We start from the raw sequence: 27,819 nt of genomic DNA, 5'->3' as shown, positions 1-27,819 counted from the left end.
GAGTCATGTTCAACTTATGTTTTCGATCCTGCTTGGGTGATATCAAATTCCTTGCTTGCCAAACATGCTTATTTTGTCCCTATCATAGTCTTGACACATGTTCATTTATGCAGATAACGGACAGTTCCTGGCCTCATTTACCGATGCTACAGATAGATGAGACAGGCCGCCAATACGATAACTTTACTTATCTTAGAACTTTAAATCAAATATCTGTCTTGTCAGTCTGATACATCACACATACAAGCATTCAGTTTTTATTACGAGCACATCGACGACCGCTCCCAAATAGCTTATATAGAGGAGTAACAAATTCATGCCTACATTAGGGCTCTTCAAGAATGATTTTATTTCTCAAATCGCACTGGCTACTTGATAAAATTGTTGGGTTACCTAATTTAAGCCTACACACCAAATTTGGTTCAATTCCAACCATTAGCCGCATTGCTACAGGAGAAGAAAGTTACTATATACTATATAAAAATAAATACCAAAAAATTTGAAGATGACATTTGGGTTTATTGCGTATATGTACGTACTGACATAAATTTCCACAATGGAAAGATTGTGTAGGTAGATAATACGCTCTAATTTTAAAACATGAATATCAAATTTTCATTTCTTCATTCTTCCATAGGTTCTCGTCACTGCTTCTGTCATCGCACGTTGAAGGCGGCGTAGCACATCGTCTGTTTGCTGTTCATCAGAACAGCCTCTCTTTTTGGCGATCCTGCGTATGGCCGAGTTCACGATCCATTTGGGTCCGAGTCTGCGATCGTGAAGAAGTTTTTCATTTCTTGCTGCCCACGTTGCCTGTTTAAAGACAGAAAGGAGGAGGATCAGCGTGGACGTATTGCTTCCTGTCAGGGGTCCCCTTGGCACCATATTGATCACCGTCTGCAGGTCAGGATTTTGCGTTGGTTGCCCAGTTGTTTTTTCCCAGGTTTCTAAAATCAATAAGAGAGCTGGATTGGACACCTTGCATTTGAGGAAAAGGTGTTCGTGGGTTTCGATGTGCGTGTCGCATAGGATGCAATTACTATTTGGTACCGCTAGTCTGGCGTGGAGTCGAGAGTTAGTCGGCAGGATTCGGTGAGCGATGTTCCAGTTTATCTCCTTTTGATGGTGTGCGAGTATTGGGTGGGTGATATTGTACCAGCTTGGTCCCTGCATTTCGCCAATTTCTCTTCTGTATTGTCGTGCCATCGTTACGTTATATATCCATTTCGTTTGCTTCTGGTGGATGTCCTGTATCTCGATTTTCATGGATCTCATCTTTTCGCTTATTTCAGTCCAATGTTCAAGGGGCTGCAACGTATGAGGTGTATCATTTTTTATCGCATGTTTTAAATACCTCTTCAGGGTTAGGGCCAGCTGATGATCAAGTCTCTTGTCCCATTCGCTCTCTGGTTTTGTTCCTTGCTTTCTCAGGTACTGGATCGCCGGCTTGATGTATATCACGTCCGTCACTCTTGGGATATCCACCACGCCTAGCCCCCCTTGTTCCTTTCTCTGGATGATCTTCGCGTAGTCCATCCCTCTCTCTGGACCGAATAGGAAAGCGGTGATGTGGTTCTTCAGTCGTGTTCTGACAGAGCTTGGCATTTGTGTTGTCAGTGCGATATATGTAAAAATTGGGAGCACATTAGATTGGATTATTTGTATTTTCTCATACCTTTTGAGATTCATCTGTTGGAGGTCTTTCAGAAGTAGTGCTGCTTTTCCCATGGCTGCATCCCATTGTGGAGGACTATTTAGCCTGCTTTTCGTTATGGTGTTTCCAAGGATGACTAGCTCTTCACCCCACGTGATTACCTTCGTAGCTTCCCGTCGTGTTGAGTTCTCAAAACTCATTCCTTTGGTCTTGTCCTTGTTGATCGTCAGCGAGCTTGCTCTCCCGAAGTCTGCAATGATTTGGATCGCTACATCACAATCCTCCACCCTGTCCAAAGTTATCGTGATGTCGTCCGCGTAGGCAGGTGTGATTATGCTTTCTTTGTATCCCATCACCTTGTGCCCTTTCAAGGATAGATTCAGCTTCTGCAAGAGAGATTCAGTAGTGATTGTGAACAAGTACATGGATATCGGGTCTCCTTGCTTAAACACTGAGTCGATTCGGATTGGTTTCCCGACTATCCCTCCAATGGATATCCGTGCTTCGCTTTTATCATATATCGTTCTGAAAAGACTTCGAAAAACGTTACCAAACCCTGCTGCCTCCAGCACACTCTGGAGGAAACCGTGGTCAACAGAGTCGTACGCCTTTTTGAAGTCAACCGAGATGATTGCTCCCCTTTCCCTGCTTTTCATTTCCGCTGCCACTTCTCTTAGCATGAGGTTGAGCTGTCCTATCGACTTTGGCGGGTTAACAAATTGGTGTCGATGAGTTATGTCTGGGAGGATCGCCTTCAACCTGTTGGAAAGTATTTTGCTGAATATCTTATAATCTGCATTTAGCAGTGTTATCGGTCTATAATTTTTAATGTCCCTGGTGTCACCTTTTTGTGTATAACCTTGATTATCCCACGAGCGAAAGTTTCCGTCGGTCCACTTCCTCTGTAGATTTCATTGAATACCTCGGTGATGTCTTTTGCTATTGAGTCTATGTTCTGTTTGTAAAATTCCGAGCTAATTCCATCCTCCCCCGGGGTCTTATTTTCTTTTTGTTGCACGACTGCCATTCTAACTTCCTCTTCCCGAATTGGTCCATCGATTTTGTCTCTTTGATGGTCTGTGAGACGGTTCCTTTGGAATCTTAAAAAGGATTTGGCAGTTTGGTTATCGGTATGTTTCTTACGGTACAGCTCCTCGTAGCATTCTTCCACGATATTTCTGATTTCCAGTTCTTCTGAAGTGGTTCTTCCTGCGGTGTCCGTTAGCTCATGGATAGAGGCCGCTTCTTGTCTCTTTTTGATCTTTTTACAGAGCAGGTATGGATTTTGGTCGATGGCGGAGTCCTCCTGAGCCTTCGCCTCCAGTTGGAGTTTGACCAATTTGTCAGCTTTTTCGTTCCATACTTTCCGTTTCGTTCTTTTATATTCTGCAAAGGATGCATTGTTACGGATTGCATTTTGTCTTACCCTTTTCAGTTCCCGCTCTTGCGCGACGTGGCAATATTTGGTTTCAGCTGTTATGTTTGCCGCGTGCCTTTTCGCTAGGTGAGCTACCCTGCGCTTGACCACCTCCCACCAGACCACTCTTGAGGTGTATATGCATTATGCACGGATGTAGGGTTTTCCACATTTCCCATTTTCTTTCGACGTCCTCCTGAAAGTCCTGTTGTTTGTATATGATGGTGTTGTTCTTCCAGGTGTTGGACCTTTCAGCCTTTTCCTTGAGTTGTACCATGGCGATCGTCGCATCATGGTCTGAAAACGGGCATGAGTGGTGGGTACAAGATATTGGGGTTATAACTCTAGATGCATAAACTCGATCTAGCCTGGATTTCCCTGCCGTATGGAAGAAAGTATATTCCTTTTTGTTACCGTTTGTGTCTCGATATGTATCCCTTACTCCGATAGTCCTCATTATCATTCTGGTGTATCCTGCGTCTCTTTCGTAGCTTCTGAGGTCTGGTGGTTGTCTGTCGAGTTCGCATCTTTCTACCGTGTTGAAATCTCCTGCTAGCAACTGTGGCTTGGCTTTGCAGGTTCTTGTTACCAACTGTTTCAGCTGTTCTCTTCTTTTCCGCCTTTGAAGACGTTCTGTTCATTTTTTTTTCTTTTTCTTTTGGCTGTCCGCCAACATATTTATTGCTTTACTAATTTCAATACATATAATTTCAATTTATATTTCATCGCGCGCACTCTCATTCACACACATGAAATATGCAAACACAATGCACACACTCTCACATACACATTCATATTTCGCCGCGTTCTTTTCCGTTCTTTTCCGTTCAAGATCACCAAATTTGGTTCAATTCCAACCAATAGAAACAGAGTTATTTCTGTCCAAAAATATGGATTTGTATAAAATAGTATTTACGGTGGGCACCACTATAGTAAATAATTGAAGAATTGGTCACCGTAACGGCGTAAATACTATTTTATTCATAATCCAAATTTTCCGACGGCAATAACTCCGCTTCTACTTGTTGGAATTGAACCATTTTTGAAGAGCCCTAGTCTACATACTATCTGATAGAGATCCAACGAATTCACGTCTAGATACAAACTGGTAGAGAATCAACAGATTATTATTATTATTATTATTATTATATTTAAAAGCAATTTTAGTGACGCATATAACAACTATGGTCTTTTGCCTCACGGCATAACGGTTGCTAATCGAATCAATATTGCGATAAGTTAATACAGTCAACTAAACATTTAGTACTGTCTCTTTGTCTTCGCAAGGAATTCTCACAGCAAAGGCAATATATAATCAATAGTTATTATATTTTCCATGGTGAAGGGTACTCTCAAGTCCATTACGGCGGCTCTAAACTGGCATCTTTCGTTAGCGTACTTTGCACACTCGATAATAACGTGCTTTGCAGTCTCTTCAACATGGCATGTGGTACGATCAGGGGTATCGGAGCATCCAATTTTGCTAAGATGGGAGTTGAGACGACAGTGTCCGGTCCGTAATCTGAAAATGGCGGTTTCGGCACAGGTGGTTGACCAGAAAAACGTCAACTTTCCTGCTCAGCTCCCGAAATAGTCACCGGAGCGTTACTTTAGTGCTGATTTACTGTTATCTTCGTCAAATTTGCCCTACATTTACCAAAAATCCTCAAAAATGAGGGCAAAATCTCAAAAAGGAGGCTACTTCTTAAAATTATTAGATTTTCTAAAATAACTTAAATTTGGCTCAATTCCAACCAGTAGAAAGCAATGCTAAGAGAAAATATTTTGGATTAATTACAAATAGAGACTTTCAAATTTTACCGATTACCTCATGATATTGTTAGATTGTGTAAAAATATGATTCATGGCAAATTTGGATCAATTCCAACGAGAACAAGAGAAATTATTAGAGTGGAATATTTTGGATAAGAAAAAATAGTCGACTTACTACCAGACATGGGGTAATCGCGATTAGTAATCGTAATCGATTACGACGATTACAGCATTTTGAAGTAATCGTAATCGCAATCGATTACATTCGAAAAAAATCCGAAGTAATCGTAATCGTAATCGACTACTTCACATATTTAATCGATTTCTTTGTGAAATACCGATTACTTTTTATTTGTACGAGGACTATGGCATAAACTGAACATTCGCGAACAAGGAGATATTATACCAGGTTTATTGATAGCATCAATGTCAGATTTCTAAACGCCACTGCTCATTATTACGTCCAAAGTATTGGCAAATGCGCAAATGCGCAGTGCTGAAACAGTCTCTGCGCACAGAAAATCTAAGCTGCGCACAAAAAATCCGAAGTGATGACTTTTTTTTAGACGTTGCGCAATGTTCTCCAAGGGACCGCGCAAGCGCGCAGACTCGTAAAAAATTAGAGGGAACATTGCCGGGGGCAATTAGTACTATCGCTGAAGTCTGAAACCGAGGTACAGGTGCGGCTCATAAATGTAAATATTACGCTCCGTGAAGAAATGAAAATTTGCAATGACGTGCGCCTCACGAATAAGATTTGTCTTCTAGTATGGTCTCGTACGCGTGAGCGATACTGATATCATTTCAATAACGCAGTCTTTTCTGTGAATGGCGAAATAACATGGATAAACGAAGATTCGTTTGAACGGGAATCTTCTGTCGATATGGTTATAGGCTGATATTGTTCTTGCTTCAGTCAGATTTGATTGAATATTCGTATCATTATATCTGACTGTATGTCTTGATAGTAATTAGTGCATTCCCATATTAAGACGTCACATCAGTGTTTTACCGCGGTAGGCCTACATCGATGGCATGTATTGATTTGAAGGGCGTTCTCGTGCGTGTATGTCTCTAGTAGTGATCTATGTCACAACTCACCATGTACACGTATTTATTGTGACGTCACAGATGGTCGCACAAAATTACGATTCGCTCGCGGTTATAGGCGTCCGCCTTCATGTGTGTCGCTGTCGCTACAAGTGTTTTGGCTAGCTGCTTGCCTGTGTGGTCAACGTTGAGTGAATACTCGCTAATTCTGCTTAGCACTGTTTATTCCAGACCTGGGCAAAGTGCGGCTCATTTTGCTGAACAGTGAACATGTATTCAAGGGAGATCGTGGACTCGCTAATTTATAGCACATCCGGACTCGTTACAAATGAAATTACATATTTACGTTATTTCAAGTTCTTTTAGTATTGTGTGAAAGTGTAGTTTACGGCGGCTTATATATATATCGCACTCATGAGTTCGTCAACATCGGAAAGTTTATCTGACCCATGTATTATTCGGCATTTCCGTATGTAAAGTGATGCTATACTAGGGTTGCCATACGTCCGGAATTTCCCGGACATGTCCGGAATATCACTGTTCAAACTAGCGTCCGGGAGGAATTTCTAAAATATGCCAAATGTCCGGAATTTTGAAGACTTGACGTTGGCTCACAATTTTTTCGTAAATCAGCATAAAAACAATATTTTTGGGGAATATTTACGCTGATGCATGATATTTTTCTTCGCGCTGCGCGCGATTTACTGTCACATTTATGGATTTTGATATGGAGACTACCACCCTCGCAAAAACTGCAATAAAAGATAAATAGAAACAACCTTCATTTACTGGAATAAGCCTAATTGTAATCGCAATTATAGGAGAACGGTTATTCCTAGAGATCGTTAAAACCGTTTAAATGCTTTATTCAAAGATAGTGGTTCCATGCGCGGGTGGGGGATCGTCTGCCTTTATTCTGGGGTTTGCGAATATGTTGAATATAATCAGCTTCCAAAATAGCCCGTGAGTAAGTCAGGGCAAAGGTGCTGACTTCTTTTAGTAATCAGCTCGTCAAATTTTGATCTGGGCCACGGAACATTTTCAAATTGGAGATGGAGTAGCGACCACAAAAGGTTTGAAACCACTGGATGTTGGGTGTTTATAAAGCTCCGTGGTGCGTACCGGTATAAGGCTGATAAATAATGTCATAGGTAGGAGATGAACATGACTTAACGATGTGCAATTACGCTTCCCGTATTTTCGAACTCGTCATCCTCCACCAGATCTAAAGCTAACTCTGATCATGTGGGCGGAGAGCAGTAGCTATATAGTAATATATGGAACGACCAATATTATTGACATTCAAATAATTTAACAACCAGATGCATATATAAACCAGATTCATATAGCAAGCACCCCCTCCTCAGAAGTTTCATCGATTACCCTATAGTGTTGGCTCAAAATCATTGTATATTTGGGCGGGAGGAGGCTGTAAACATGTGCTTTCGGTACTGGTTACACAACACACAGCCACGCACTCCTGAACCGGATCGTGACCAGCACCTCTGGTCTCTGAGCAAAGCCTTGCTAGTGTGACGTCATAACTCATTTTGAAATCCACTAGCGGGCGCTAAAGCGTGTCCGGAATTATGGTTTCTGAGATATGGTAACCCTATGCTATACCCCGCAACATTTGGAAAATTTTCAAGCCCCTCCATATTTTTCTGTTGGCTACGCGCCGGAGTAGATACATATAATTACGGAGGTGCGTTTACGGTTACCAGTTCACTGCTGTGTTAATTTTATTGTATGCTGATCAATTCCGGGGATCTTAACAATCACCAATAGCACGTAGGCTACTATTTACTAAGCAAAGTCTTGCAAAACTTTATTGGAGGTAGCACTTTAAAGGGTAGATATGGATATAGAGATTTTAGGCGGGGAATGAAGGCCCGGAATAAATCGGAAGTGGGGAATTAGGAGAAAAGGGTTGGGAACCACTGAACTATAGTGTGCCACTACGCAGAGTATATAGTCATGGCTGTGACATTACTTCGTCCACGACCACAACGACCCTGGTTTCTTTTGAATGTCAACAGTACATTTACGCATCAGAAATATAACTTCCTTTCACTTGCAAACCGCTTTCTCATTACCTACATCGTTTTACGACAAGTTCAACTTGCTTGCATGAAGCTATCAGCTATTTACGTGAACGGTGACAACATGTTTCGGTAGAAATGGTTGGACGTGGAAATTGACTCCGATCTGCTGCAGAATCATCCTCATGAAGTCGGCCGTTACATCGCTAAACACAATTTTGAAGAAATGATTCTGTGGTGCGGATACGGTGATGTAAACATTGCCGCCTTTGCTGCTGGTCTCAACGGTTTTAAAGTAAGTTATGGTGACGGTTATAGGTATTGTCATAAAAGTAGTGCGTATACTTGTGACGAACAGTATCAGTATTACTTTATTAATAAATTCATCGGATCAATACACCGCGAGATTACGATACAATGGAAGGATAGGAAGGTGTCGAACCGTCTTGGATTAGTATTTGTAATTATATATGGGCCTATAGGCCAAGTAAAGAACAGGCATGCACGCTGAATGGAAAGAAATGAAGGATAATACAAAACGATTAGTGATGAAAATGAGTGTTGCAGGAACGTGGCTCAATTTATTTTCCCAAAACCTCTGGCTTCCAAACCCTAAGCAGTTATGGCTGTATTTCATTGATGACGTTCTTTCGTTCTATCTCTCACTCTCTCTTATACCTTTAAAGTAGAACTGTGGCATCGCAAAATGCGATTGTGAAGACCACACCAACTGTATCGGGCCAGAATCTAACTCTGTACACAGCATATAACGAAAGTAATATAAGGCACTACTAGTTTGGTCTTAGTATTGTAAAAGACTATATAGTGGCGCTGGCGTACAGCGGTCTGTAATTACCATACTTTGAGAGTTAAGTTAGTGTGGAGAATATGGACTAGTTTGGTCTATATTCATTGTATGTGAAGCCCCTGCTCTTGATATCTTGGTTTTTCTAATCACAAATTTCCAAAGCGCTATATTATGTATATGTGTAAGAGTTGCTTGCTATGTAGCCTACTAAATGAAAATTTCGATTTTCAGATCAAACGTCTGGCAAGGAGGTTTTTGAATGACCAGACGGCACTCGTTGAAATCACGAAACGATGTAAAATCGGAGAGTTTGTTATGTACAGAGAACTCGACATGGGCATTATGACTAATTTGCGAAAATACACCAGTGTCAATATAGTATCCTACGAGGAATGGCTCAGTAGATATTGGGATGGCTTGTAATGACTCGAGTCGCAGAATTTCGGTGTATCGACCTCAATCGAGTCATTTTCTTTAAAATGGAAACTGGCTCGACTCGACTCGATTCACTTTGTTATTGACTCGGTTTGTACTCGAGTAATAAACGTGTTCAGAGTGAGAAGAATGAGTATATTACGAATGTGGGGAATTCGATATCACCTAAGAGTTTAAAAAAAAGATTTAAACCTGACTTGAACTCGATAAGTATTAATGAACACTATGACTTGGACTAGGAATTTACTCGGTGCTGTGTTGAAAATGAATTGACTTGACTTGAGTCAAAACTATAGAAGTCAAATTGAATCGTGACTCGGAACCTTGCGACTTGTTCACAACCCCCATACTGGCTTTGAATATTTACGTCTCCTTTCACTCCTAATCTTTTACTGAACTGCGGCATTAGGAATTGACCTTAGCCCGGGTCGCAATTCAGTCAATTAACACTGCTGGGTCACGCATGTGTTACTGCATGCATGGGCTAGGTTTTGACTTGGGTATATGTGTGCTATATTCAAACTCGTCGTGTGTAGCCTATATGGTTTAAAATGTTCATCCTAATGCTTGAACTGTTACGTGTTTTGCGAATACCAAAGCGAATTGGATTGAATGTACGAAGCCAAATTAATGTCATTTGTCTGTGTGATTTCGATCGGGATTTGACAAAATATCATTTTTTATTCTTATTTTATTAGGCGTATATCGTTTTATAATATATAGACTATCTGCAAACTGATATTTAAATATACCATTGAATAATATATTTATATTGAAAGAAACCGGAATATTTTCGGACGACACTCGTCAAGGGTAATCGTGAGCAACTAGTAGAGAATTGGAAAGAACATTGTATGTCAATAATCGTATCAGCAAATATTACGTCACCGGCATGAAATTTGGAGCACAACCGGTAGTTTTTGTGAAAGTAAATGGAACTCGTTATACCGCAAATAATTCCGACTCCTGGCCTTCGCAGTTCGCAACATCGACAGACTTGGACCGATTAATAATATAGTTATAGGTCAATTTTGAGAATAAAGTAGTTCTAGTTCTAGATTCGACATTAGGAATTGAGTAGTACTAGTTCTGGTTCAAGTTGGAAATTTTGAAAAATGAGTAATACTACTGTTAGATGCGCATTTGGAAATCAAACAGTGCGCATTTTGAAAATGAAGCAGTTGGTGCAAGTCTGAACATTAATCGTGACTTGATAATTGATTGAAATAAAACTATATACTCCATGTCGCTCCAACCCTGGTATCAATATTGTTGTGTAGCCCATTCCTACAGTTAAATATTACATAACTGATTAGGTTCACAGAAGTACAATTTGATTGTGTTTGTGTTTCCATCTAGTGTCTCCACATTAGCACGGTCTATTGTACGAACCGCACGTGTACTGTACAGCGCACGTACGGTGTACAACCAAAACACTATTATTTATTGCTAATGTTCTCGTGCCCCATCAACATTTCAAAGCTATTGGTGATTTCCAGGTTATAACAGCATAGTGATCAGTATATTCCGGAGTATAATGCATCTAACTTTTTACAGGGAATATTTGGCACTATATGTAAATAGATCGCTTGATTATTTCACTGTCGTTTAAATTTGAGGTCATTTCTGATTTGACGTATATTCACTATTCAGGCCAAACGCCGAAAATATTATATTTTCCCTGGATCAATTTCTTCAGGCTATTGATTTTGATGAAGTCGCCAACACTGAGTTTTGCCACAGTGCCTTGGATACGGATCGATTTGGGTATCTCATACCCTCATAATTTCAAGATACTTGTCCATAAATGCAACTTTGTGGTGTAACTTTTGTGAAAAATAAATGCAACTTTTTACTGCAACTTTTGTGAAAAATAAGTGCAACTATCGTCGGATTTGACTGCAACAAAAACTTGCCCCAGTGATTAGTAATACTGGTATCCACTGCTTCCCAGCTTGGCGGTCAGTACTACCAGGATAGCATGGAGAGTGGTGCTAAACTTAAAAAAGCCTTACAATATTATATATGCACATTTCTTCTCCAGCGACATATGTAGCCTACATGCACTCGTGATATGCATATGCACAGATCGCGTGTGCGTACATCATAAGTCCGTGTAAGCTGTAAAATCATCAAGGACAAAATGTACAACGTATACTATTGCCATCCTATCCTAAATCATATTTGATTTCTAGCATTCGAGGAGCGCTTACTAGGATGTGGAAAGTTCAAGCAGTGCCTTGTGTACGAGCACAAAGAACATAATGCCAGTTCTACGCAACAATTTTCGACAATTCCTATTTCGATGTACTTTGTGACAATACTGTGGTTTGATCACGGCTTCACAGATACTTCATTTCCGCTAACGCGCGTATAGCTTTGTACTATGTTTCGTATGATGTTATACGACCGATCGAGGTTGCAAGGTTTCCACAGAGGGAAATAACATCACAATTCGCAACTATAAGTGAAGGGATCGATTTTATGACAATTTGCCATTGAAGTTATTCACGGCCACTTATGATTGCGTTTGCGGCCATATTTTCCTCCATATTATTTCGTATGTGTAGTGCTTGTCTGCGTTTTTTTAATCGAAACTGCGAACTATCGAACCGCAAAACCCATCACCCCTGGTTACACCACTGTTAGCAATGATAATTGTGAGCTAGTGATGGCTACAAGAACGCAGAACAGAACACCGGTGTCACGATTCATTACTCAGCTACTCAGTTTTGAAATCCGCAACTACAACTACTCAAAAAACTATTAGTTATTTGACCGTCAACTAAATAGATTGGTAATTGGTGCAAGTCTGCGGAACATTGATTCAAGTACTTGGATCAAGTGTAAAATCACCGTAAATACAGCAACAATATGAAAATTTCAAAACATACGCAATGTATTGATTGAAGTACAATCTTATATCCCCCCTTCGTCGATCAAAGACCATGTCATAATCATGGCCATATCATGGCATTGCTTATTCATTTATTCATGTTCGCTACTATCCCTTGCCAATTATGCTGTCGTTGGGATGAGATTGAATTGAAAGCTCAAAGATATCGCTGCCCTTGATCTTAGTCGGTAATAATCTTGTTTTCATAATAGGTGACAAGCACTCACATCGGTATATATTCAGAGCAATTACCCATCAAAAAGACAAGATCCTTTTCCATACGTCGTTTGTGTAAAAGGGGCACGGTCTGTCACAACAATGGGTTTCGCGACAATGTTAGGGTCATTTCGTGTGCCACGAAATGTGTTGTGCTAATACACCTCTGAATAACAGTTGATCGTCAGTTTATTCGAGCAACGATATCGTTTTTTTTCTAGATTTATCTGAGTTATTGAAAACTTCGTCACGATGTGCCCAGATGATATTTTGGCACCTTGTTAATAGCAGAGATGAGCGGATTTGAAATTTCTATGTCCTAATCCAATCCAAATCCGAACCTTCAAATCCAAATCCTAATCCTAATCCAATACTTTTTCATATTCAAGTCCATGTCCAATCCTAATCCGATTCCAACTGGAAATTCAGAAAAAATACTAATTTATGCAATGGAGGGATTCGAAAATTTTCTTTCACAACCAACGATTCACTTGATTCAAGATAATTTAGTAACCATAATTACATTAATAACTGATCTGAATAAAGTTTGTCGCCATTCGCCAGACGACATTTCAATCTCCCAGAAAATAGGTATATCCAATCCAAATCCTAATCCGTTCTGAAAAAAATGTTTAATCCAAATCCACTCCAAATCCGACAAAATTTCACAAATCCTGTTTTTTCAAAACCTAATCCTAATCCATGCTCATCTCTGGTTAATAGGGAGAGAGCGACACCCTGTGACCATTTAACCATCGCCACGACGACAACCGTCGATTCCGTCCAATGTCAAATCCTGTCCATAAGTTCTAGCTCTCGTTCGTTTTAATATCTTCTTCATTTAAAGACACTACAAGATTGGGGTATAATGAAAAGTGTTTTTCAACAGTCGGAAAAAGTATTAGTCGTTTGTTATAAGCCGCCTCTGACAATATACATTACGCAACCGCATATTCATACAGAATCGTTCGTGCTCATCCGAATCGACAATGTCCCGGAATCATTAGATAACATCTGTAAGTCGCGTTCTTCAGACTGAAATTCCCAAACTTACACTGATGGAAAGTCTGCGGATGAAACAACAGACTATATACTGGTTGTGTGAACTGCATATCTCAAGTGAATCGCCGATACCCGATCGTTGTACACGCACGCATACATTAAATAATGATATACTGCCTGTCTCGGTAACGTCTTCCATATTGTTGCTGCTGAAATTTTGCTCTGGAGTGGTGGGTTGGTAGACAAGAAGACGTCGAATCATTGGATTGCATGATCACTATCTTCCCGACGATTATACATTGGAAATGCTGTTTCGCAGAGTACGCCTCCATCTATTGCGCCGAAGTGAAATCGGAGATATAAATGAACTCTGTCACTGGCAAACATTTGTTGGATAATTCTGTTTGTGCGAAAAGTTATCGAGACGACAGATTTCGACTCGTCGGGGTGGGTCGTTCACACTTTCATTAGTGGGCCTTGGAGTCGACGTTTATCAAAACACGCCAACCTAGTTTGTAACAACAGAAGGAGTTCACGCACCATCTAAAAATAGTACATTGTCGAATTACTACCATCATCGAATTTAGCTCGGCGCCGAAAGAGTTAAGGATCTCTTCACCTCGATTACTCGGAAACTCGTGCCGGTAATACCATTGTTGATATACAACGTTCTTTCCAATTCTCTACTAGTTACTGATAGTGTCAGCCGAAAACAATCGGATTTATTTCAATATGAATATATTATTTAATGGTAGATTTGAATATCAGTTTGCAGATAGCCTATTATAAAATGATATAAAAAAAATTGGATTAAATAATGATATTTTGTCAATAATTTTCTTTGCTAGTTATAATCATCAAACAGGAATAGTATATAAAATTTAAATTCGCAATCGAAATCACACATATAAATGACATTCATTTATAGGCTTAGTCATTCAAATCGCTTGATATTCACAAAACACGTGCATGTTCAAAGATGAGCATATGTTTCCATATACATGCTACAAGTTTCGGTATAGCACATATATCCCAGTAAATGCATCCAACAACACATGCGTGTTCGGGCACTGTTGATTGACTGAATTGTGACGCGGGCTAAGGAGGGTTCTTAATGCATCAATTCAGTAAAAGAAAACGAGTGAAATGAGACATAAATATTCAGCCCCAGTATCAGGGTTGTAGCCAAGTCACAAGGGTTCCGAGTAACAAATTAATTTTGCTTTTATAATTTTGACTCGAGTCAAGTCAAGTCAAGTAATTTTCCACTCTGTCAAAGTTGGACAATAATTCTAGCTTTCTGATTGGACTAATTTGAGCGAAATGCAGATAATCTAATTCCAATCTTTCTATGCTCTAATTTTAAATACAATCTCATTTCTGGTTTCCTGTAACTGCTACAGGAGAACTGTATAGTGCGAAACGTGCCAAGGTTGCTGCGCAGACATTTGCTATTCTCGTCCTTGAACTTGATTCAATGCTCATGTTTTCGCGAATTCAGTAATTCTAACGTAATTGGGAAAATGTGTAGCAATAATTCTATTTTTAATATGTAATTTGGAAATAACTGTGTTGTTATGATTCTAATTCTACTCCAATTTGAAAAAAAAATTTTCAGCTAATTTAATTTCGAAATGCTGGCGATTTTCTAGTTCTCCAAGTCTGCACTCAGCATCTTGTCAGAGCTGAGTCCAAGTAATTGTGTTCACTCTTAATTATTTAGTTCAAGTCAGGTTCAAATCCCCTTTTTGAAACTGAGGTGTTAGAGCGGTGGCCTCGCATTCGATATATACTAATTTTTCTCACTATGAACACATTTATAACCCGAGTACAAGTCGAGTCAGAACACAGAGTGACTCAAGTCGAGTCGAATCAATTTCCATTCCTAAGAAAATGACTCAAGTCAAGTCGAGACTTTGAAAATTTGCGCTCGGGTCATCACAACCCTTCCCAGTATCTACGGAGCCATTCCTCGTAGGATATTACATTGACATTGGTGTTTTTTCGCAAATTAGTCATAATGCCCATGTCGAGTTCTCTGTACATAACAAGCTCTCCGATGTTACATCGTTTCGTGATTTCGACGAGTTCTGCCTGATCCAACAAAAACTTTCTTGCCAGACGTTTGATCTGAAAATCGATATTTCTATTTAGTACATAGTAAGGAACACTTGCGCGTAGGTCTATATATAATATACCCCTGTGGACATTTGTCATTAGAAAAACCAATGTAATAAGAGCAGGGGCTTTACACGGGCCTGGTTTTAAACATGTTTGATTTAAATTGATTTTTGTTTTAAATGCAACCCTAGATATAGGAATAGGACGTTACATAATTTTGTCCATGATGTTTTTGGCGGCATACACACCAACTCAAGATATACACAATACGTCACACACACCATCTGTGCATATCCATATCCATACTATAAGCGCATGATATGCATACATATTACCTAGAATAGTCACAACTAACTTACTTTGAAACCGTTGAGCCCAGCAGCGAAGGCGGCTATGTTGACATCGTCGTATCGGCACCACAGAATCACTTCCCCGAAATTGTGTTTAGCGATGTAACGGCCGACATCATTGGGATGATCCTGCAGCAGCTCGGAGTCGATTTCCACGTCCAGCCATTTCAACTGAAACACATTGTCGCCATTTACGTAAATAACAGATAGCTATCATGCAAGCAAGCTGAACTTGTAAAATGAGGTAGGTTATTGAGGAAGTTGATTGCAAGTCAAAGGAAGTTATACTTCGTATGCGTGGATGTACTGTTGATAGGATTACATTTAAAACAAAAATCAATTTAAAACAAACATGTTTAAAACAAGGCCATGGTTTGAAATGTTTTTTATTGTTTTTTTTCAAGTCATGACGTCACGATAATTCAATTGTGACGTCATAGTGAATTGACACTGACCATTGAAAATATAGGGTAAATATAGTTCATTTGACGACGATTTTGAGGGTTCCAACCTTCCAACCCTCCTATATCTTATACGTCGGCTATATCGGACTGTAATCGTCCGTAGGACCATACAACATGTTTTTTGTAAAGTATTCACACAATTATGGCATAATTATACAACTAAAAAAAAACAATTTTTTTTAAAAGGGTCTTTGTTTAAAACACTGTTCAAAACATGTTTTAAGCAAAGTGTTTTAAACAATCATTTGTTCTAAATGCAACCCTAACTGTCAAAAACCAATAGAAATCAGGGTCGTCGTGGACGAAGTAATGTCACCGCATTGACTATAATCTGCGTAGGGCACAGTGTTTAAAGTAACACTAATTTATATTTTATATAGCAATAGAAAGTGCCGTTACCATTCCATCCTCGTGGCAGAAAATGATATATTGAAAATGACATATCGATTAAAAGTAATTGAATGGACGTGTTATTTTTGTATTCAAGGCGTTTCGACTACTATTATGGTCATTTACACCAGACCGATATTCATAACACTGATTCCTGAACTTCAGGCTATAGTAACACTGCTCTTTTCCGTTTTAGGCTATTGTAAGACACCGTAGTCATAGTGCACTCTAAGGCGAAGTGAGAAGTGTGTATTTCCGCCTTTGTACCACCCGTGATAGACGAATTTGAATATTTATCGCTGGTACACGAAAAGAGAGCCTCAGACTTCCACCACGGTATAAATCAAACACAACATTATAATTCAAATGACGCTTGTACATAGGATGGGCCCAGACAAACCCCCCGACACTCAGATAGGAATTCTGGAGCTGAATTATCAAACCCCGTTCTCGGTGTGTTGATCGAATCTTTCACTGGATTCATTACCTACGAAACAGCATTTCATTATTGGTATGCTTCAATTAATTTAAATATTGCACAGCTTAGGCCGATCGACGTTATTGATCGGCGTTCTTCTTTTTCTGTATCCGTGCAATCGCGTACTTAGTTATTTTGGATAATTTGCGGGTGAGAGAGAGAGGGAGAGAGTTCTTAATTTTATACAACCAAAATACATAACAAACGGACGGCAATGATGGTGGTACAGAAAATATGCATCTTCAGTATTCGGTATCAGATAAGAACGATCGATACGACCTGGAGGGTCAGCTAGTCTGATCGCACCCGCATCAAACAGGTACACTTGTCTCTATGCAGTCTGGCTGTAAGAAATGTTAGTTAAAAAAGGAAAAAAAATAGACGATGGTAGAAAATGATCAAACGATCAGTGAAACAATGTCTGGTCGAGGTGTCAATAGTGTCAATATGACGACAAGAGGTAATTAAGTAGTTTAAAAAAATCTATTATAAGGCAATTCAAGGATATGTTGCGGTAATAAATGCACTCCATATGATAGGTCCTGAGTAGTAGATAGATCTGTTAGGTTGCTATTCGGTTAGGGTAAGTAGATATTTCCCTTTGACGAGAATCTCGTGTAGGAGTGGACATTTTTAGCAGGTGTGAAAAAGTCATCCAACACGGGAGAAACGCTTCTGACTGATGCATGATGCGAAGCGTTGTTATAAATCCTGCCTATGTTCCTTGGTAATACTTTTGTGCTTATTCGAATTTGTCAGGCATCAGTATTGAAATGTTGTTTTTGATTTAAACCGCGGTATAATTCCGAGGTTTTTCTCGTGTAACATCTTTTAGGCGTGAATAGAATACGTACCCTTTCGCTAAGAATGTGAACCACCAACTACGAACTGTATAATTCGACAGAAGTAATAAATTATTTACAGTAATGGAATGTGAATATATATAGAAATACTTACATTTATAAAATCGGCTTCATCATTGCAACGAAGATGTAGCTTACACTGCGACGTAATATTCAATCGCCGCGGCTTCAAATAGTCAGGATGTTTACCGAATTACCAAACCGTTTACACCATTCACGCAAACCTTGACATTGAAGTGATGGCCTTTGGAGAATATCGCGATGTCCGGCAGAAGCTCATAACCTTCGAGCTCCCAACACGCCACGTCAAATTTGTGAGTCAAGGATATAATCTCAGTCCATTCGTTGCTGGTTAGTTTCTCGGAACACGGAAATCTAGCACATGATATCTGGCAATAGCAAATTAGGGATATTAATTAGAGAAACATAAAGAACTGGGCCAAAAGCAAGTAAATACATCAGAAACGAAAATAATGCTATGATTCCATAGCGGTAAATGAAGAAAAATCCTTTCATCTGATCCTATGAGCAGACTTGGACAACTAGATAATTCTGGCGGATCATTGTAATCGTCTATAATAATTCAGTGCCTCCCAAACTTTTTGCATGCGCTTACCATTTCGAGCTTGATAACAAGCTAATGGAATCAAGATCAGTTTGGCACAAATGCTTAGCTGCGAAGAAATGATTTGGTACGGAATCGACTGAAATTGTGGCAAGGCTTGATAATTAATAATCGCTAGACAGCAATCGCGCAAAGCGCAGGAAATTTTTCAGGGCTTTATGAGCCTTTGGTATAGTATAAAGATCTCTCGCGGCTTGTCCGCGGTTGCTCAACTGATTAATTCCAACCACATGCCGTAATTGAAACGCGATCAATCGAACAGTGGTTCTCAACCGCCGGTCCGCGGACAGGTGCCGATCCGCGACGACTTTTCAGCCGGTCCGCGAGGAATATTAGAATTTTATACCTAAACATTAAGATGCAAGATGTTGAAGGCTTGTCCATTGGTAAAATAAATATAACGTCAAATTTTAAACCACTGCAGAACTTTGTGAGGTGAGATTATGCTCGGAAACATGCTCTATTTGACTTCAAAATCACGCTGTCTCCGGTGAGGACATACGAGCGACTCGTCAAGTAAGACCTGACTCGCTAAACCGCGCAACTCGTGCAATCATTCGTTTTCGATTTATTAGTTTTGTGGATGGCCAGGTATCGCTGTTGTCAGGTATTTTCGTGCGACGCCATGTACTCGTAGTAGGCTACGTCGGGTAGTAGTGGGATTTGAGCAAGATAGCTTGACAAAGTGCCTATGGTCCTATTCCAAACCGCCCCATCTCTGGATATTGAAAAGAGTATCATCCGACTTACCGCTGTCGGTTAATCCACGGCCTTCGGCGCGAAATTAGCCTATGTCTATCTGGGCAAGTCGACTCAGCAGACACATCACATGAATCACATGAATACCATCACAAACATATTCCATTACGAACAAAATCCTCAAAATGTCACTCTCTAGTACAGGGGTGGCCACCCTGCCGACGTAAAGGAAATTTGTGCGGCCGTAGACACTTATTTCAATTAGCATGTGTTGGCGGCCGTCGACAAGAAAATTGAATTTACATATAGACTCCCGAATTTCTGATATATTTTAATTAATCTTGAAATTTTCTTTGCGCTAGTCGCGATTCAATGCGACTTTATTTTCGACTTTTATATAGTCGTATGGCGCCTTTTGCAATCTTAGCCCCACAGTACAGATGCAAACAGCGGAGGAAAATGATGCACCCCATATAGAATTACGAACTTGGAATCGTGCGATCCTTACGAAATAAATTTGTTTCTGGTACCTTTGGGAGACTATAATATCCTGCCACCATACCGACAATCCTGATGGGAGGTCAAGAAATAGCATCACCCATTAAAGTGACTATTATAACAATTGGGCCACTCGAAGATGCATCATCATTTATAACTTGCCCTAAATTTTCGAAAACACTCCCTCATCAACTTTACCGATGAATCTGATCGCATTGCCTGAGAAAGGATAAATGTTAAATAGTAATATGTGAAACTACGAATATTAATGACGAAATTCATCCGTGAAACGAAAAAATTTTTCGCGCTTGGCGCGACCATCATCGGTCCCAGTGGGTCTTCCTGACATGATCACTATGTAGCGATTTCGGTGCGTATAGCAAGACGATGTGAAAAAGTTGATAAGTCCGGAGTTCGCCAGAAATGGACATGCGCAGTTTACCATAGGAATTTCGCGTCCAGTTAGTTCATTACGACTATGTCCTGGAATCCATATACGTAATCGAGATGCGGCCGTGAAGAGCAAAACGGTTGACCACCCCTGCTCTATAGCACCATACTTGCAGAAAAACCGCTGCATACATTGGTTGATTTCAATTTCTAAGCTCCACCGGTCCGCCAAATATCTTTTGAAATTTTACCGGTCCACGAGAGGAAAAGGGTTGAGAACCACTGCTATAGATTGTCTGTGCCATTAGGTCATTTTGACTACATTTATGATTTTCAATAACTGAGGACATGAAACTTCCTTGCGTCCATTCAACAATCTAGTTTTAGTAGGCTAAGCGGTAATTAGATGCAAAGCAAATTAGAAATCTTCATCTTCATATTTTATTCTCTATACAGAAATTCATAGCTTTGGTGAAGCTACCGGCGTACCATGTGAGATGCTCCCGCGCACCACTAGTGCAGTGGTTCTCAACCGGGGGTCCGCGAAACATTTTCAGGGGGTCCGCGGAGCCTCAAAATAGTTGATAAACTAATTTGTATTTTTGTTTAATCGAAAAGTCACGAGGCACAGTTTCGCTTCATTACTAGTAAAACTCCAGAGCTCGCATGAACATTTAACAACAGTCTGAGCTGAACCTACTGTGCGGACTCATTTTAATTCTTAAACTGCCAATCACCTACTGATACAAACATTTTGATGTTTGAAGATGTTTTGTAGGTGATGTGAAAAAAAGGTGGATGTGTAAGGTCAATCATGATGACTTAAAAATGTTCACAAAAATTCATTTTCTCCTGTGATATACGTAACCATTTTTCCATAATACTTTCAAGATAAGCCGCTAGATAGAAATGACCAGGCTTGACGTTATATGTTCATTAAAAAAATTCTTTGTCAGTTTTGGTGCCATATTTTTTGCTACCATACCCAAATGTGTCGTCGGAAGCGTTACGCGTTATTATTACATTGGCCACAACCTATATTTGTGAAAATGGATTTTCAGCACTCATTCATAGCAAATCGAAGGCTCGGGTGTTCAAGACACTACCACGTACTTCAAGAAATGCAGTTGTAGAATTCGCTTTGAAATAATAGAACTCAACCCAATTTCTACACTGTACGATAATTGAACTAAATTTGAATTGAAACTTCGTGGGGGTCCACGTGGGTCCGTGACGGTCCAGAAGGGGTCCGCGAAGACGAAAAGGTTGAGAACAACTGCACTAGTGGTATACGCGTGTCACGGTCTGAGAGCCACTGGTCTAATTAGACTAATTGGAGCAACACATCGATAATCCAATTTGTGAAATGTTTGTTAACTATAATTCTAATTCTAATCTAGTTTATTGAATGTTTCTATGTTCGAATTTCAATTGTAATAAAATTCATGGTCTTCCTGAAAATGCTATAACGGGAGAACTCTATGGTGCGATGGGAGCCAAGTTTGCTGCACAGCCAATTGCTATTCTCGTGCTTATGAACACGACTTTGCTTTGACATGAACTGAATTTATTCCAATGTCTAAGTTTTCGCGAATTCAGTAATTCTAATCTAATTTGGCAAAAAAACTGTGTAGCTTTATTCTAATTCTAATCTAATTCGGAGAAGCTGATAATTTTTCTGTTGTCCAAGAATGGCTATGAAAATCTGATACACCAAACGACAAGGCCTATACATAATTTGCAAAATCCATTAGGCAACAACATTAACCTAAAATCATCGTCCAAAACACCATGATTTTAAGCCAATTGCGTCAAATTGTTACTGATGAATCACCTTTCCTCTGAATTCGGAAAAATTGAATTTTTCGAATTCCGGAATCGCTACTATTCTCGTCTGTGAGCTTAGAAGAATTTCCTTAACGTTATCAACGCGGGCGGCCACCGCTGCATCGAACCATTCATTCTGCATGACAGCGAAAGTTATATTTATTGAGCATATTCAGCATATCGTTGGTACGACTTCCTTACCAAGGTTCGGGAATATTCAATCCAGCACCGATCGATGGTAAATGACATCTGCTGGAATGTTTGCCGCCATGTTGCCACGTCAAATAAATCCCGATCCGGTTGGACCCAACATTCAACGATCTAATATGCAAAAAATTTATTAAACGATAACGTAGTTCTGGTTATACTATGAGTATCGAACATGCTCAAAATGCAACATATTTATTAGCTAATATATACTTCGAAGACTAAATATAGAGCTGTTATATTTTAAGGAGACTATGACAAATATAAAATTTAAAAAAGTATCAAAATTTTCCTACCATTTTTTGGCTTGAAAATATTAACATGATACCTCTGTTTACTGGGCATACCTTTAGTACAGTATTAGCTTTTATTGCGAGACGTTCAATAGCGTTTCCCTCCATCGTAAAGTTCCGTTAGATCGCTTCATCAGAAACCAAAGATTTATACGACATGTTTGTCGTAAATGACTCACTCATGAGTTTTTGAAACGCCAACATCAAGATCGATATTTGATTGACGTAGATACACTATGCTCGTAGTTTCAGAACACCACGGCAAACTTTTGGAGAAAAAATGAAACTTTAAATTTTGAAATGAAATTTCTCCAAGAGGAATTGCAAACAATCATTCAAATTTTAGCAATATGTAGGACTTTCCTACTTCCTAAAATCGGCACTAGATCAAAAAATGAGGTCTCACAATTTTGAGGTACGGTGTTTCGCGTGTCGGAGCACTATTTTTCTTGTCTAATCGAAATTATGTGGGCTAGAACTGCAATTTGTGATTTTTGTTCAAAGCACAGCAACACCTGCAGTTGTGCAAATTTTATGGTAATGGCGGTGGCCCTTCGCAAGATAGCGTTGTTGAGTCGCTAGTCACCTTAGTAATATATTCATTTCGCAAATATATTAAACTCCGAAGTTTTTCAGTTGACTTTCTTCTGGGATAAGTTAGATGTAGAAGTTAGTTAGAAGTAAGCTTCAGGTTTTAATATATTTACGTGATTGTATTGTATTGATGAGATAAGACAGTGGTGCTTATAGCCTTATGAGGCTTTGTGCTCCACGACAATGGCACAATGACAATTCAACAGTTCAATGCATTTTTTTCTTCTTTTGACGACTTCTTTTGCTACCATGATTCAGTCTCTCTCTCTTCCACACTCATTCATTCATCGGATCTCTGCTGCCGACTTTCCAGCTCGGCTTTCTGGGCTTTTCAAGTCACTGCAATCGCAGAGAGGTTGGCGATGAGGAGCCCAGATAAACCTCCGACATATAGAAACTGGATAGAGCCGAGACTCGAACCAACAACCATTGGTGTCGTGATGGTGTCGCTTAGCACACTGCGCCACTCGCTTCCCTATTTATATTTACGTGATGAATGTCGGCTATTATTAATATGTATAATAAAGTTCTGTACCCCAAAAAATATACCTTTCCCTGGAACCCTGATTCATTCAGCATCATAATATCCCCAATGCGGAGAACATTACTTTTATGGGACTTCAAACATATCTCATTCACTTTGCCCGTACTCGCAATATCTGCGGCTTTTAGCCAAGCCGCGACGTCAGCTTTTCCCTGGAAACAAGGCTTGGATTTGATTCGAATATAATTGGTAGATTTTAGTGGATCATAAATTCGCATTGAAATTTTCAAGCATTCGTTTCAAGCTGATAATTTTTGTTCAACCTCCCCCGACTTTGGAGCATCGATCCAGCAAATGGTCACAGAAAATGGCATCCTCTGGAAAGCTTGCTGCCACAGATCGACAATGAATGAGTTGGAGTCTGATACGATCCAGAGCTCATGGAACTGTAATAATTGCAGAAAAGATTTTGAAGCCTATGACATAATGAGGAGATGGGGGTAGGAGGGGTGGGTTAAAAGGACACTGCGCTCTAAATATGATGTAGCGTCAAATTAAATATAAAATTGAGAATTTTGGCAGCAGGTAGGGTTGTAACCAAGTCACAAGGTTCCAGGTCCCAAGTCAATCTCGCTTTTCTAGTTTTGACTCAAGTCAAGTCAAGTCAAGTTGATTAATTTTCAATTCACTAACGAGTCAAGTTCGAGTCCAAGTCGGGAGCAAATGGCCGAGTCCGAGTCATAGTGTTCACCGTTTCGAGTTCAAGTCACATTCAGCTCACCTGTGTAAAACTCCTGGGTGATATCGAAGGCCTCACATTCTTAATATACTCATTTCCCCCACTCTGAACGTGTTTATTCAAACAGATAAAAGAGGGTATCTGGGCTTATTTTTAAGTATCGGTCCTGATATACGAGACTTGAATTAAGTCATATAGAATGTCTCGAGTCGTACGCAATGACTCGAGTACAAGTCGAGTCAATAGACAAGTTGACTCAAGTCTGGTGAATAATACATGCGTAGATACTTTTTTAACTTATCTTTTTACGTGGCCCACACAAAATACTAAATTCTAAATACTGAAATGTGACATTTGACATCACCTGTCCATGAAACTGGAAATCGCAAAGTAATGCCACGTCGCTGATGGTCAGTGAACACTTTTTGATTAAAGATTGCTTATTTGAAACCATCGAAATTTTGTTCGCAGTGCTTGACATAGCAGCCTTTGCTAATTGCATCCACAGATCCATGTCGATGTCACCCTTCGTGTGAAACATGCATAATACGAATGATACTCGTTTAAATACTTTGGCTACTAAACATACCTCAGACGTCCGTGGTGGCAGCACAGAACAGTGTGCGACTGTGAATTGCATTTTCTCAAAGGAACCTTTACAAATATTTACATCAAATGAGTATGGATCGGCTCTCACATACAGCTTGGCAATCTGTTACGGAGAAGATGAGGAAGGTCTAGCGAAACCCGAAGATCCACGTGCGTAACACATGCCTTCATAGAATAATAAATATATTGCATACCCAAGCACTTGTCTTACCTTTAATCTGATATTGGAAGTGCTTAATATTTCCAACTGATCGATCGACAGTTGAATCATGTTTACGTCGCCAAAGTTCCAGAGCGAAACATTATCCCTTGCAGCCTCCACAATATCCATAAGAAATGCAGGATTGGTTTCCTGCCGACGCATGTTGTGAGATCAGACGTGTCCCGTATTAAACTGTATATTCAACAATATATTCCTTCACCTGTTCATCACCCGGAAGGTCCACCAGGCAAGTTGATATCGTTAGATTTCCGAATATCCGTCGCCACAGATCCAAATGCTTATGATTGATGACGCCTCTCAAATCCAGTTCATCGATCTGGCAACAAAATCACCGTTGACTAGCAAAAAGAACGATGCCATGCAAGATGGAAACTGGAACACAGTCTGCGACGTATATCGACATGGGGTTCATTTGCTGCCGATCAGACTTGGTACGAACAGATGGATTTTTCAAAATGCGCAACTAGAATTACAGATCTAGAGCTAACGACCTTCAGAAAACCGCAACTAACCAAAACACAACTAACTAATAACTTGTAATACAAATTACTGAATTGCAATTGAGCAATGAAATGTTGAAGATAGGATCGGCATTTGAAAAGCACATAGTGTCGAGTTTCAAATGAAACGGGCTCTGATCTGCAAAATCCACCCCAGGCTACACCAATGTTAGTAGTGATGACTCTTGAGCTAGCAATGACTGTAACAACGTCACACAACAGAGCACCGGTATCTGGATTCACGTCAAACGATCACATGCACGTGCTTTCTAGTTCTGCTACAACCCTACAACTTTGTTACTTTTAACATGCGCAACTAGAACTGCCACTTTTTAAAATCATAGAACTATAAGTAGAACCACTCAAAACAGTAGTTAGTAGACCGCCATCCAACTATATTGTTTTTTGTCGTTACACTAACACTGTTGCCCTACCTCGCCCATACATTGCTTCATTGATCATTTGCCACCATTGTTTAATTTTTTTTCTATTTTACTTTAACTAAACATTTCTTTACAGCCAGACTGTTCAGAGTCAAGTGTACCTGTTTGATGCTGGTGTGATCAGACTAGATGACCTTCACGGTCTTATCGATCATTCCTATCTAATACCGAATACTGTGCACGCATATTTTCTGTACCACCATCACTGCCGTTTGTTATGTATTTTGGTTCGATGAAAATAAAGACTCTCTCTCTCTCTCTTTTTGTTTGTTATTCATTGTGTTTGTCGAAAACAATGGTCATTTACACCAGGTCGATATTCTTTATTTTGATTCCGTATCTGCAGACTTGTAACACGGCCCACTTCCAGGCTTTTTAAGACACCGCTTAGGCCTTACGTGGATGATATGGCGAGGACAAGCCTATAGATAAACCTCCAACACTTAGGTAGGAATTCCGGAGTCGACCTCGGTCGGACTAGAACCCACAACTCGTCAGTGTTGTAACTGTGATACCATAGTCTGCCTTTGTAGCGTCGCTTCCGTGATTGCTGATTGTTTGATTTCCCTCACCACGTGATCGAGATTACCTATTCTAGTTGCCTAGCTGTTTTATAGACAGCCAGCGTTTACCCACCGTACTGCAAGCATAGTTCTTGTTTTAGTTGTTTTAAATAGAAGAGTTTCCGAATGACTTTACTTGATTGATTTGGAGTCTGTGGACCTTATAGGGAACGCGCCAAGAACAGACGCGCACTATACCTTTATTTCAAGAGACGTAGTGTCTCTCGCAAACACTTCCAGTAGGTCTTTGTCCATGCCGGAATGGGCGAATGAAAGCGACGGGATGTGACCAAGATGTTTCATCACTGAGCACAAGATGTTGATCATGACAGGACTCAGCGGTGAACTTGCGAAATTAAGATGTGACGCGTGCGACCGAAGTATTGCCATCTCGTCGGCCTCCTTCAGCGCCATGAAGATATCCAATTTTTCTTTCGGAGAGGGATTCGATCGTAATTGATTCTCTAGTTTGTCGAACAGGTACTTGCCTTTTTCTTCAAAATCATCTGAAAGACGTGATATGAATGATGAACTGTTCAAGTTCAATACAGCATTCGTCACGAACCCACGATATTAGACCAGTGCTCTTCAACACTTTTTGCAATGGTACACCATTTAAACTTTTGAACTAAAGCTATACACCATGGGTTCCCGAAAGGGGACGCGACCCCATTGTCTATTTGCCCATTGCCTATTGACTGGGGGCGCGGAGACGTTAAAAAATACCAATGACCATTACAAGAATGTAATCGCGACCATAAAAAGTTTGTTTACCCGTGCTATGCATACGCCCGATGCGCACGAGTCACGTTCGCAGGTAGCATGGGCCGGAAGCTGATTGCTAAAAAGAGTCAACACTCTCACTCAGTCCTTATATTTTGCTCTCGCTAACATCCATACTACTTACAAAGTCAACAATATCGCCCAGTCCTAATATTTCACCCGCGATGACTAAAAATTGCTGTAGTTTCATTGTGTCCTTGCCATGGTATGTGGTACACCCCCGCACACCTCATGCATGTGGTATACACCCTTACAAAATTCTGGCACATCATGGGGCCGGTTTTTACGATATGCCCGGTTGAAGAGAACTGTATAGATCAGTGGTTCCCAAGGTGAGCGATATCGCCCCCCAGGGGGCGATTTGGCGGTCTAGGGGGGCGAAA

At 40.0% G+C, this 27,819-nt stretch overlaps 2 protein-coding genes across 3 annotated transcripts; both read right to left on the bottom strand.

Annotated features, from left to right (window-relative positions):
• Window positions 1-507: 507 nt before the first annotated feature.
• On the bottom strand, window positions 508-2,095 carry LOC145451707 (uncharacterized). The gene is made up of 2 exons (XM_080329920.1): window positions 883-2,095; window positions 508-813 (listed from the first exon to the last, which is right to left on the bottom strand). Exons 1-2 carry the CDS (start codon window positions 2,077-2,079, stop codon window positions 616-618), a joined length of 1,395 nt encoding a protein of 464 aa, XP_080186046.1. The 5' UTR covers window positions 2,080-2,095; the 3' UTR covers window positions 508-615.
• Window positions 2,096-15,227: 13,132 nt separating this feature from the next.
• On the bottom strand, window positions 15,228-25,310 carry LOC145451573 (uncharacterized). Of its 2 annotated transcripts, XM_080329784.1 has the most exons (10): window positions 24,905-25,023; window positions 24,680-24,841; window positions 23,900-24,022; window positions 23,642-23,788; window positions 22,200-22,319; window positions 22,006-22,134; window positions 18,184-18,348; window positions 18,054-18,125; window positions 15,774-15,935; window positions 15,228-15,423 (listed from the first exon to the last, which is right to left on the bottom strand). In XM_080329784.1, exons 1-10 carry the CDS (start codon window positions 24,953-24,955, stop codon window positions 15,232-15,234), a joined length of 1,323 nt encoding a protein of 440 aa, XP_080185910.1. In that variant the 5' UTR covers window positions 24,956-25,023; the 3' UTR covers window positions 15,228-15,231. The 2 variants fall into 2 exon arrangements, with proteins under 2 accessions (XP_080185910.1, XP_080185911.1); XM_080329785.1 differs by lacking the exons at window positions 24,680-24,841; window positions 24,905-25,023 and adding an exon at window positions 25,136-25,310.
• Between the last annotated feature and the right edge of the window lie 2,509 nt (window positions 25,311-27,819).

The sequence above is a fragment of the Botryllus schlosseri genome, chromosome 12 (genome assembly GCF_051294905.1).
Source record: "Botryllus schlosseri isolate E-star chromosome 12, Bs_hap1, whole genome shotgun sequence".
NCBI classification, from domain to species: Eukaryota; Metazoa; Chordata; class Ascidiacea; order Stolidobranchia; family Styelidae; genus Botryllus; species Botryllus schlosseri.
This window is presented reverse-complemented; position numbering and strand designations above follow the sequence as displayed.